This window comes from Stegodyphus dumicola, chromosome 12, assembly GCF_044657685.1.
Source record: "Stegodyphus dumicola isolate Sdum_Otavi_A_Nest chromosome 12, ASM4465768v1".
NCBI classification, from domain to species: domain Eukaryota; kingdom Metazoa; phylum Arthropoda; class Arachnida; order Araneae; family Eresidae; genus Stegodyphus; species Stegodyphus dumicola.
This window is the reverse complement of record NC_140779.1, coordinates 42,186,165-42,198,867: the sequence shown is the minus strand read 5'-3', so window position 1 is coordinate 42,198,867 and position 12,703 is coordinate 42,186,165. Positions and strand designations below refer to the sequence as shown.

General features: G+C 31.4%; 1 protein-coding gene across 2 annotated transcripts in view; it reads left to right on the top strand.

Moving 5' to 3' along the window:
* The window catches only part of yata (N-terminal kinase-like protein yata), a 100,874-nt gene that overhangs the window by 54,422 nt on the left and 33,749 nt on the right, over positions 1–12,703 (top strand). For both annotated transcript variants that reach the window (XM_085827653.1, XM_085827654.1), the window contains exons 14-15: positions 9,792–9,867; positions 11,996–12,148. In XM_085827653.1, coding sequence (XP_085683779.1) covers positions 9,792–9,867; positions 11,996–12,148 — 229 coding nt within the window. The remainder of the gene's footprint in view (positions 1–9,791; positions 9,868–11,995; positions 12,149–12,703) is intronic.

Sequence of the window (12,703 nt, the reverse complement as noted above, 5' to 3'; positions counted from 1 at the left end):
TAATGCACGAAAATAATAATTAATCTGACCGTTGTGAAATGTGAAGAGTTAACTCACATGAAAAATAGATCGACGGAAAAAAATATATGTATAAAAGGAAGGTATAAAAAACATAGATTATAAAATGTCAATATATAAAATGCCTATACATAAAAAATTAAAACTAAAATGAAGACACAAAATGCATCAAAACTATTTACAATAAACAAATATTAAAAAGCGGAAAAATGGTAAATTAACCCACTCGTACTCTCAGTTGGCTGTTCCAGGGAAAAAAACTGTTTTATGAAATAGGTTAAATACCATTACGCGTTTCGCCAAAACAAACCATTGAAGCTCTTGTTTAATGCCAAATAACCTTCATAAAAGAACATTAGTATTTCCAAAAAAATTTTTTGGAATAAATCTTTTTTTGTGGCTCCACTGCTCTGTTCTTTTTTCCCGACGCGTCCGCTGAAAAACACATTAAGGTGTCAAAAGCTATTATAATTCCGAGCAATGTAAAATAAAAATCAAAATCAAAGTAGAAAAATAATATAAATAGCGGTCTGCTATTAGTCAAAAATCACAACAACGTATGGGCTGGTTCTTTAAACCTTAAAGAATATGTAACTTTTATTAGAAGAATGGTGCTGTAAACAAATAAAAATGTAATCAATTTTGTAAGTAAAAAAACGTCGCAGGGTCTTATTAGGACCAAAAACCTAGACAACAGAAACGAAAAAACTGACCTGAGAGGTTCTGTCCTCAGCTTCGAAAAATTTTTGGAAAAAGGGCGCAAAATCCCTTCTTGCCTAAGCCAACCTTCCTTATTGTAAAATGACGTCGTCATGCGAAGCTATAAAATCTGAAGAGGCCAATGGGCTGAGATTGTAGGTTGACAGGAAGTCTTGTCCCCCCTTTTTTTTATAGAAGGGGGTGACAGATGAGAAAAGACACGGAAAGAACACAAAATGGCATCAGTCAAGTTGTAAGAAGAACAAAACTGTTAAAAATAAGTGAAAATGGCTAATTCAGCTAAAATTACTTATTTTTGGCCTCAAAAGAAAGTGTGAATTGGAAAAAATCATTTGTTAATAAAAGTCGTCATTCTTCAAGCTAGAGGGCTGTCAAGCTACTATGAAAAATGAAAAGGCCCGAGTTGTTAAAAGCAGAGTTTGGCCTTCTAAGTACTTTAAACTATTACATAATAGTATTAAAGTAAAGTGCCAAAATTTTGGAGGAAAGAAAATGTTTGTAGAAGAATTAACTGTACATTTATACAATTTTTACATTAAATAATCTGAATTAGCCATCCATCATTTGCCTTCCGGTAGGCTTTGAGCAAAAAATTTCATTATCCAAAACAAATTATCTAAAAATTGGTAAGGCTAATGCCAGCTTTTTTTAAAGTATTTTTAATTATTTTCTGAGGAATTTGGTTATTTTTCAAAATTGTGACGAAGTAAAGTATTTCTTCTTGTAAGTGTTCTGTAGTATTACAGATCCTTTTTATTCTAAGAAGCTGTGAGAAAATTTTGTTAATGATGATTCTTTTGGAAATATTAGAATTCCAATTTCTTTAACTTTAGTGTAGGAAAAGCGAATTCTCTCCCCTTGTCGTAGACTTTAATAAGATTGTAATCAATGATATTAAGGTCAAGGTATACTACATTATTTTGCACCGTATTTGTTTTATTCAGCTTTAAGCTAGTTGGGTCGATATTAGCTGCTTCTATTTTGTTATGGTTGTTAAAGGCGATGATATCATCAATGTAACGACAAATGTGTTGATAAAATTTATGTTCTGCCACGTTCAGAGATCGAACAAATGTCAATTCTCTTGTGAAAAGGAATAATTCGCAGACGGAGCTCGAAAAATTTCCACCCATTGGGATCCCTTGAATTTGTTTGAAGATGCTATTGTTAAAGAGAATATAATTATTGAAAAGCATGCTCGTAAGATAAAGTTGCCATTTTTCATTATCAATTATTGTAGAAATCTGAGGAATTATATCTGGTAGAGCAAGTAAGCTGGTATAAATTTCTTCAAGCGGTAAGGTAGTATAAAGGTTTTCCAAAACGTAGCATTGTATATGGTCAATTTTAATTGAATTAATTGTCTTAATTACGAGTTCGTTACTTGAAATCATCCAGTTGCAATGCAGATCTTGAAAATCATAGTTATTAATCAAGTCACGTATTAAACGAAGTTTTTTTTGCAAAAAGATAATCTATTTCTTTAAGATAACTTTTGGTACTATTGGCAATGAACCTGAATTTAATAGGTGACTTATGAAATTTTGGAAGGGCATAGAGATTTGCAAATCTGTTATTATAGTTCCGTGGATGTATCTTAAGTCTTTTATGTAGTGCGTTAAATTTATTGATAAGAATTTTGGTGTTGGTGGTAATTTTTTGGTAAGTGCCATTACTATTTAGTTCTTTGTGCAGATGGTCGAAGTAAAACTTTTTTCAAAGAACACTAAAATTGTTGCTAGCTTTGTCAATTTTTGTAATGATAAAATTAACTTGCAGTTTGTTGATTAGATCAAAGAGTCGTTTTCAATTATATATACAGTCAAAAGTCGTTAATCCGGACTCGTCGGAACTTCGGCGATTCCGGATTATCGATTTTTCTGGATTTTAGATCATCAGTTTAAATCTGGTAAAATGGCATGCAGAAATTATAAAATTAAAAATATGAAACTGTAATTTACGAAATAAAGAACAATTATGATCTAAAGGGTTACAAAAAAAAAGCTTAATATTTATTTCTTTACTTTATTAAACATTTCTTTCAAAAGACGGAGTACATCGAGATGAAATACTACATTGAGTAAGCAATTATAAGCCAAATAAAATAAAAACATCTGCCCTTAAGATAAGGATAGTGCTGACAGATCAACTTCCAATTCATTGCACGCGGCTGCGGAAAGAATGGATTAAAGATAAACAAAGTCTAGATAAACGAACGTTAAAGTTTAGATAAACAAGCGTTAAAGTTTAGATAAACAAAGGATATGCCTTTATCCATTTTTTGCAGCAATTCCACTTTTTGCTTAATGGACTCCGAAAGATACTTTCGCTTTGTATATCCTTTACATATTAGTAAATATATATCGAAAATTCTATTTGACTTAATCGAAAGTTCAAGCTTACTTTTATAAAATTGCTCTAACAGTCTGCAAAAAATAATAATCCAGATCCAATTCGAAGATTAAGGAACAACGCAATCTGCAACATTAACTGAAATAGATAATTAGATAATTTTAGCTTAGCTTATCCCGTCCGTTATACATTAAATGTGCATTCGTAAACGTATTTTGCGCACGCGCACACGCAAATTCGTAGCGGTAAAGGTCTTTCTGCGCATGCGTTGCGTCAACGCGATTCATGCGCAGAAAGGTTGTAGCTTTGAGGTTCGGATTATAGATCATTCCGGATTATGGGTGTCCGAATTAACGACTTTTGACTGTATATATTTAATGAAATGATAAAGAATCTGTATGTAGTGTAAAAATGTGTCCACTGTGTAAAAATGACAGCATGTATTGCCACCCAAGTTTTAATATGCGCAGTCCGTCGTCAAACATCTGCACTCTGACACCGACTTTTTAATTTCTTTTGTATTTATTTTCATGTTTTTTACAAGAATTTTTAATTACAAACTCAGTGGTCCGAAAGTGAGGAACATCAATTGTATTCAAAATAAAACATTTTTGCTTCCAGTGCACCAGACTGTTGTCATTTGGCAAAACATAAGATATTTATTTTTCAATTTTAATCAATAAACTAATAAGAAATATATTGCCATTCCTGGAAGTAATTTCCCCCACACTCCAGCATGTTGCCATTCATTGAAACTAAGTTATTTAATTTTCAGCTTTAGTCTGTAAAGTTATTGAGTAACATATGAAGGGATTTAAAAGCAATGAAAGCAGTTTTTAAGAATATTTTTTCTACATTTTAATATGTTTGACATAAATAAAAATGTATTAAAGTCATGAGATAGCCAGTCAGAAATATTTTTATAAAATTGCACTGGCTAGATTCATTAAAATCATTGTATACTTTTTCTTTTTTAGCTATTTTAGGCAACTGGCCACACAGGTGACTAGTTTTTAAAAAATACAAACAGTGTTAAAATTTCAACTTTTAACACTGTATTGAGAATTTTAAAGATGTGCTGTTTTTAAATATTTTGTAATTTTACTGTTAAATTTTATGTGGCTTAATTGCGAAGAACGTGATATTTAATAAATAAAGTTAAACACACTATAAATTAAGAATAAAAAGGCAAAAAAAAAGTTTCTATTTCATCTTATTAAGAAAATATGACATTGATATGATGAACTGAGAAAAGACTGGGAAAAAAAGTAGAAAAATGTCTACCAACAAATTATGCCACAACACTGTATCGGGAATTCTAAACATATGTTGCTATGTTGCTTTTAAAAATTTTGTGATTTTGCTGTTGGATTTGTTCTTTGACAAAACTTTTCATGTTAATTTAAATGTGTTTTCATAGATCCTTTTTACTCAAAATAAATAATCCATTAATTTACTAACGCGGATCACTGATTCAATTAATGGTTGATTTGGTGAAAAAAAGAATGGTGTCATAGAAGTTTGAACTCTTGATAAACGTGATCGCCAACTTTCACCAGATTGACAGTTATTTTGCACAAAAAGGTATTAAGGCTGGATGAATAGCTCCTACAAACTTTGTGTATATTTATTGGTTAAATTTAAATAATTGAAAATTAGTTTTTTAAAATTAAATACAACCTAAAGGAAACTGGCTGATAATCACAGTAAAATGCAGAAAACCACAAAAAAAGCCTATCCAGAAAGCCCCTTTCACTGAGATTTAAACCAGAGTCAAACTAATAATGTTAGCATTCTTACTACTTGTCTTTTGGTGTGCGATAATTGCAGGAAAATTGCCTTATATTCCATCTGAGATCATCCTGCATTGAGTTAACTGCAACTTGCAGTAAAGATATTATTAACTATGAAGTAAGCCTTTGTTAAGCATAGCATAATGCATTATTTCAAGGAAATGTTAAAACATATTTTTTTTTAACAGGTGGGTACACTTGCCCAAACTGTTTTCCTTAGCTTCTAGGAGAAATGAACAAGCATAATAATAAATTTAATTGTAATTACATTATAATTCTAGCAAATGTACATACAGTATAGTTGTAATTTTATTTTAGTTATAATTGGAATTCAATTAATGTAATTATGTAATTACAATTAGCTTTAATTTAATTAACTGCAGTTACAATTAGATCGTAACTGAATTAACTGCAATAACAACTTTGTTGTAATTTTACAATTTATTATACAGTTACATTCTGCAATCATGTTGTTATCACAAATATAAGCAATTTTAATTACATTATTGAGTTACTTATACGAGGGCTATCCAGAAAGTAGATTACGTTTTGGAATAAAAAAATAAACAAAGTATAGGAAACAAATTTTATTATATACAGATGAAAGCCACACTCAAATACTACTTTTCTACATAGTCACCATACAAATTAAGGCATTTATCGTAGCGATGTACGAGCTTGGAAATTCCTTCGTCGAAAAATTCGGCCGCCTGCACCTTCAACCACTTCGTTACCTCTTCTTGCAGCTGTGCGTTGTCATCAAAACGCTGCATAGCCAACCACTTCTTCATTGCTGGGAATAGGTGGAAGTCGCTCGGTGCCAGGTCGGGACTGTACGGCGGATGAGGAAACAACTCCCACTTAAAAGATTCAAGAACTTTACGAGTGACATTTGCCGTGTGGGGCCGGGCGTTGTCGTGAATCAACAAGATCTTAGAGCTCAACATTCCTCTGCGCTTGTTTTGAATTGCTCTTCTGAGTTTTTGGAGAGTTTGGCAATACCTTTGAGAGTTTATTGTAGTGCCTCTTTCCAAGAAGTCCACCAAAATTACACCTTTTCTGTCCCAAAAAACAGTCGCCATCATCTTCCTTGCCGACATTGTTTGCATGCATTTCTTGGGTTTTTGGGGAGAACTTGTGTGCCCCCACTGCATTGATTGCAATTTCGTTTCACAGTTCACATGTTTCACCCATGTTTCGTCACCAGTAAGGATGCGATCGAGTAAAGAGTCACCATCCTTATGGTAAGCGTCCAAAAAGTTCAACGCTGCAGCCATTCGCTGATTTTTGTGGTCCTCTGTCAAGATTTTTGGAATCCATCTTGCACAAAACTTGTGGTAACCAAGCTTTTCGCTGATGATTTCGTGCAACAAACTTCGCGAAATTTGTGGAAAACTCAAAGAAAGTTCCGTTATTGTGAAATTTCGATTTTCACGGACTTTAGCATCGACTTTTTCGAGAAGTTCGGCGGTCACTATGCTGGGTCTCCCACTTCGATCTTCGTCGTGAACATTGGTTCGGCCATTTTGAAATCTTATGACCCACTGACGCACTCCACCTTCAGTGATAATGTTGTCCCCATACACTTCACGAAGCTGCCGATAGATTTCTATCGGTTTACAGTTTTTTGCAGTCAGAAACCTTATTACTGAGCGCACCTCGCAGCTCGCGGGATTTTCAATTAACGCAGACATTTCAAACCGTCACAGTATCTGAACGGAGCACAGCACGAACCTCTCACTAGCACGGCTAGATGCAGACTGAGCTGCGCAACGCTCTGACCCCAAGATGGCCGCGCTAGCCCCGCCCCTAGCGGACACAGACGGAAACGTAATCTACTTCCTGGATGGCCCTCGTATTTGCAATTACATTGTAATTCAATTATTAATCAATTACACTATAATTGATTTATGCTCAACTCTAATGAAAAGGCAGATAGATTGACTTTAAACATATTTTTTAATGGAATCTGCGTGTATTCATGTGGGAGAGGTACTGTTTAGATTAATAGGTTGTTGTTATATGGTAGTAGTTCACTTTGGTTATATTGTTCTCCATGTGGATTTCAAGTGATATGCATCACAGTAAGAGCATGGAGCTCACCTATATGCACTTTTTCTATGAGACTGTGGATGCAAACAGAGCAGTTTCTCGAAGGATATATAGAGAGCAGTTCCCAAGTGGGCAGCTGCTAAATATTTGAATGTATTAATCACTGCTGTGAATCTTTGATTTTCACTCTGAACATGTAATGTAAAAAGTTAATCATCAAAAGACATGTTTCATTTGACTTTACCTTTCTTTTGTATCTGTTGTTCATACTTTTTTTACATGCTAGCGCTTAAACATACACACATATTCCATTATAAAATCTGCTTATTTCAGTCCCTTCTACTCGTCATTGCATGTTTCTCAAATATTTTAGAATTACCCTATATGGTGATAAAGAAATAATTGATAACATCTCATTTCTTGGAACTTATTTTGCATTGTGTTGTTATTGTGTAAATTAATTTAATCTAATTAATCTATGAATTTATTCTTTTAAGCCTGTACACTAATTTTTGACTGAAATACATAAACACTGCCTAATTAGGCATACAAATAGAAAATCATTGCCAAAGCTAGTGATGATAACAATAAATGGTTCTTCATAAAATTAAAGCAAAGTCTGCACAAATAGGAATTTTGCATTCCCCCCTTGGCCTTGAGCTTGGTATTTCCCTTAATACTTTTACACTACTTATATACTGACTATAATTCTGGTGAGGCTTGGGGAAATATAACATTAGCTTGTTATGTTATAGTAAGATGACTGATGATGATGTGATTTTATTACTTTGCATGAAAGATTTTTTATCATGACTTTGGTTCAAAATTCAAAATCACTAAGCAGTTCATTGACGTATTTGAAATAATCACATTTTTTTTAATAATGAAGTAATCGTCTAATTTATATTTTTGTATCATTTTTGTTTTAAATAAGGTTTTGTTTTTATGAGCTGTGAAGATTTCAAGTTGCAAATATTGATTTTTCCATGTTGAAATAAAAATAAATAAAAGAAAAAAAAATAAAAGAGACAAAGAATGATTTAAAAAATTATAGTTAGAAAATTATATTGCAAAATATTTGGAATATTCTTTAATCAGTCCTGTAGTGCAAAAATTTATTAAATTCCCTGATAATAAAATTCAATTGATGAGTGAAGATATAAACAATAAATGCCTAAAATAAATAAATATATAAATATATAAAATATAAATCCAGCAATGAATTATAATAAAAGTATAAATACGGTTTATTTGGGGGAGGGAATCTCCTCTTTTGGATAATATTTGTGTCAAATTACATAACTCTTGTTCTTCCTTTCTTTTGCTATGTGGTATTATTTACTTGTATACAGAGATACTCTTTGTTTTGTTGTTAAAAATGTAAACTAATGTAACTTTAGTGCAATTAACTTTTCAGATTTTTCCTGCATTCTTCCTCAGTGAAAATAAACTCTATGTTTCTAAGGGTAGACTCAGTTTCAGCACTGTATTTCTCTATTATACAGATATTATGATTACTTATTTATTATCTCTTAATATCCAATTTTAATATCATTTTATCATAATATTTAAAATTTGAGATAACAATTACATATTTGTAACATTTCTCATTATTTGACTTTTGTACTTAGGTCCTACCTTTTAGGCACTGCTTAATATTTTTAGACGCAGGAAAAAATATGAAAACTTTCATTTTCTAGAATTTAACTGAATATATTGATAAAAAAGACAGTCTTACTTAATTTTTGGCACTTAGCCACCTTCAAGTGCTTTGCTATAATCTAGATAATGCAATCTTTTTTAAATTTCATTAATTCAATCTGTGATTATTTAAGGTGCCCAATTGTTAGAGAATGAAGTGCAGTCATTTGTACCAAAATAACATACAGATTGTATTCATTTTCCAGTAGTTACTACAGTCAAAAGTCGTTAATCCGGACTCGTCGGGACTTCGGCGATTCCGGATTATCGATTTTTCCGGATTATAGATCATCAGTTTAAATCTCGTAAGATAGCATGCAGAAATTCTAAAATTAAAAATATGAAACCATAATTTATGAAATAAAGAACAATTATAATCTAAAGGATATCAAAATTTACAAAAAAAAAAAAAAGAAATGCTTAATATATATTTGTTTACTTTATTAAACATTTCCTTCAATGTAAGTTGTTTAAGTTGCTTCGTTTTATGTAATAATACTTTCTCTTTAATTTCTTATTCAGTTACAAAGTTCCGCTGTTCAAGTCCCGTTAATTGCTGTGCCGAGAATACCAACTAACTTGTCAATCGAAATTTTTTCGTTTTCACTAACCTCTCTGTCACATTCTTCATGTCTTTATCCATTTTTTTGCAGCAATTCCACTTTTTGTTTGATGGACATCGAAACATACTTTCGTTTTGTACGATCCTTTGGGAGCTCCAGAATCGGAAATTCTGTTTGACATAATCGAAAGTTCAAGTTTAGTTTTATAAAATTGCTCTTAATGTCTGCAAAAAATAATAAGCCGGATCCAATTCGAAGATTAAGGAACAACGCAATCATCAACATTAACTGAAATATATAATTAGATAATTTTAGCTTATACCATCCGTTATACATAAAACGCGCATGCGAAAATGTATTCTGCGCTTGCACACACACATATGCGCAGTCGTAAAAGTACTTACGCGCACGCGTAAACGCCTATGCGCATGTGTCAACACGGCGCATGTGCAGAAAGTTTTTAGCTTTGAGGTCCGGATTATGGGTGTCCGAATTAACGACTTTTGACTGTATTTTCATATGTTTTTTCAAGTTTCTTTGATTTTTCAGGAAACACTGAAAAAGTTAAAATAACGTAATTTTGTTTTGATAGGCATTCAAAGCTATTGCAGGATTTTTGTCAAAGTTAGAAAAGGTTTCTGAGGATCCAAGCTTGATTGAAAAAATGGGTATAATTTTTTTTTATATACATATCTATTAAAATAAATAGTACAGTTAGCAACAATTAGTGAACTATACTGTTATACTAAGCAAAATAAATATATGTAATTTTTTAATATTTTATTTTAAACCATTTTGTGTAATATGATATTTTTAATAACTAAAAGTACTGTTCATTAAATTTTCTAGTGACTTTTTTTTTTTTTTTTTTAAAGCCCAAAAGGGACATTAGTCCCGAATGGGATATTAGTCTCGAAATGGCATTATTCATTGAATCACTATAAACAGCATATCACTTTTCAGATTGTTGCCACCAAAGATTATCGCCCTGTGTAATATTTAAGGAACTGAAATAATAAAGAATCTGCATGAATGTATGCACGTCTCATACATTATGAAAAAAACGTTACATAGAGCCATCAAATTTTGAATAACGTACTCCTCCACCTGAGCATGGGCACTCAGAAGCCCGAATTTTGAATTTTTGTATTATCTTTTTCAGGTTTTGTTGAAACTTTAACGAAATTTTGATTAACAAACTCGATGATTTTAAAGGGAGCAGTGGCAACACTGTATGGAAAAAAAAATTATCTCCGGTGCGCTAGACCGTCTATCGGAAATTCTAAAAATATGCTGTTTTTATATTTACACACAAAACATTAATAATAAAAAGATTAAAAAAAAGTTTTGTAAAGTGATCTTAGTAAGAAAACTGAACATTGATATGATGAATGAAAAGACGGGGGGTGAATGCCAACATTTAGTGCTGCATTGGGAATTCTAAATGGATACTGCTATGTTGCTTTTAAAATTTTAAATTTTGCTGTTGAATTGTATATGGCATAAGTGCGAAGAAAATGAGGTTTAATAATAAAGCTAAAAAGACAAAAAAAACTTGGGTTAGTAGGAGTGAGTGTAACAGCAGACTAGTAGAATGCGAGCTCAGCGAAAGTGTAAAAAACCGTAACAAGACCTTTTGGGTGACCATTATAATTTGAAACCTTTCAGATTTTTAATTTTTTTAATTTTTTATTCTTGTTAAACTTTGGTGATCTTTAACATTTTGAGAAAGGAAGTGATATGCTTTACGGTACCAGAGTTTACTGTATCTTATTTAATTGTCTATAAAATAGTATTTTGATGTGTAGCAATCAAAACAAAAAATAATTTTTGTAGTTGCAGAAATACTACGTATTGCGTATATTTTGTAAAAATCAGCCAGCTTTTCTTTTTATGAAATAACACTTTTCATAACATTCAGTTGTAATGATTAATAAATTGGGGGGAAGCAGAATTTACTGTGTAAGAAAATTCTTTGACTAGGGTATGTAAAAAAGCCTTAAAGATCACACACAAATTAATTTGTATTTCATTAAATTTTTAAGAATAATATAAATATATTATTTAAAAGCTTTATGAATATTTAATATAAGTTATATGTGTAAGCATTTTAAAATATTTTTTTTTTAAATTAACTTTTTATTTTAGTTTTAGACATTGTCCATTTTTCAATTCTTTAAAACAGGTTTTCTTAAAATGTAGGTCATGACTTAAAAAACCTGACCCAAGGGGGTCACGGGACCTGCAGTAGGGGGTTGCCAAAAATTTTAGCAGTTTTGATAGTTCTTTAACTTATTATAATAATTTTACAATTACCAACTATTTTTATGCAATGTATCTGAAAATAGATAAAGATAAGACAATACAGACAAAGAAAAAAAAACAAAGACATTTCAACCCATTGTTTTTAAAATATAAATGTTCATTTTCCTTGCTTTGCACGTGATGCTGTCATTTCGTCTGTTACTTATTTAAAATTTTCACATTGTTCTATGTCTTAAAATTAGAAATTAAAGTTAATGACCTAAAACTGCAATAGTATATTACAGTACAAGTGAAAAAATTTAAAGTTTCACTCACACGTGTGTCGGATTTCCGCAATACTTATTGCGGGTCCCACAAAATTTTTGTAAATATTATGGGGTCATGGGGGTCGCGAAATATCTCAGAGATAAAAGGAAGTCGCAATTAAAAAAAAAGTTTAAGAAACCCAGTTTTAAAATATGTTTTTTAATTTTTCATCTTAATATTTAAAAAATGTCTCTCTATTTGAATATATATTATTTCATATTTTAGAAGAGGAATTGCAGTCTACTACTCCATCATCAATAGCTGCCAGCTGGACATCTTGGGCTGTTATGTCACTTGCTGATAAGTTGTACAAGTCATCTTCAAAAAATCAGGTTTCTACCTCTGATAAAACTGCATCTTCATCATTAGACACAAATGGTACAGTTTTAAATGAGTTGTTGATTTGAATTAGCATTTTACACATTGATGGATTTTTTAAATGTTTTTGTGTGTTTCTATATGTGGAATATATACTTTTAAGTAATTGATTCAGTTTTTCCCATCACTTTTCAATCCAGTTTCACTAATTTCATCAACATTATTAAACTTTGTTAATTTACTGAGAGTTGCTCAGTCCGAAGGGGACATTCCCCCCTCCCTCATATAACTCATGTTATTTAATATGCAACCAGAATGTATATACAGCTTTCCAGGATTTTTCATAATATTTTCAAAAAATCAGTAATAAATATATTCTGCATTGTGAGAGCATTTGTATTTCCCAAGCATTTTATTAAAATGTGTATATTGATTATACAGTGTTCCCTCGCCACTTCGCGCTTCATGTTTTGCGGCTTCAGTGCTTCACAGGTTTTTCCAAAATATTCATAAAAAATAAAAATGAAAAAATACAACCGAACAAAGAGATGAGTTGACTCAGAGTACATACCACAGTCTTTCATAAAGGCGTGTGATTGGTTTCTTGGGGACATT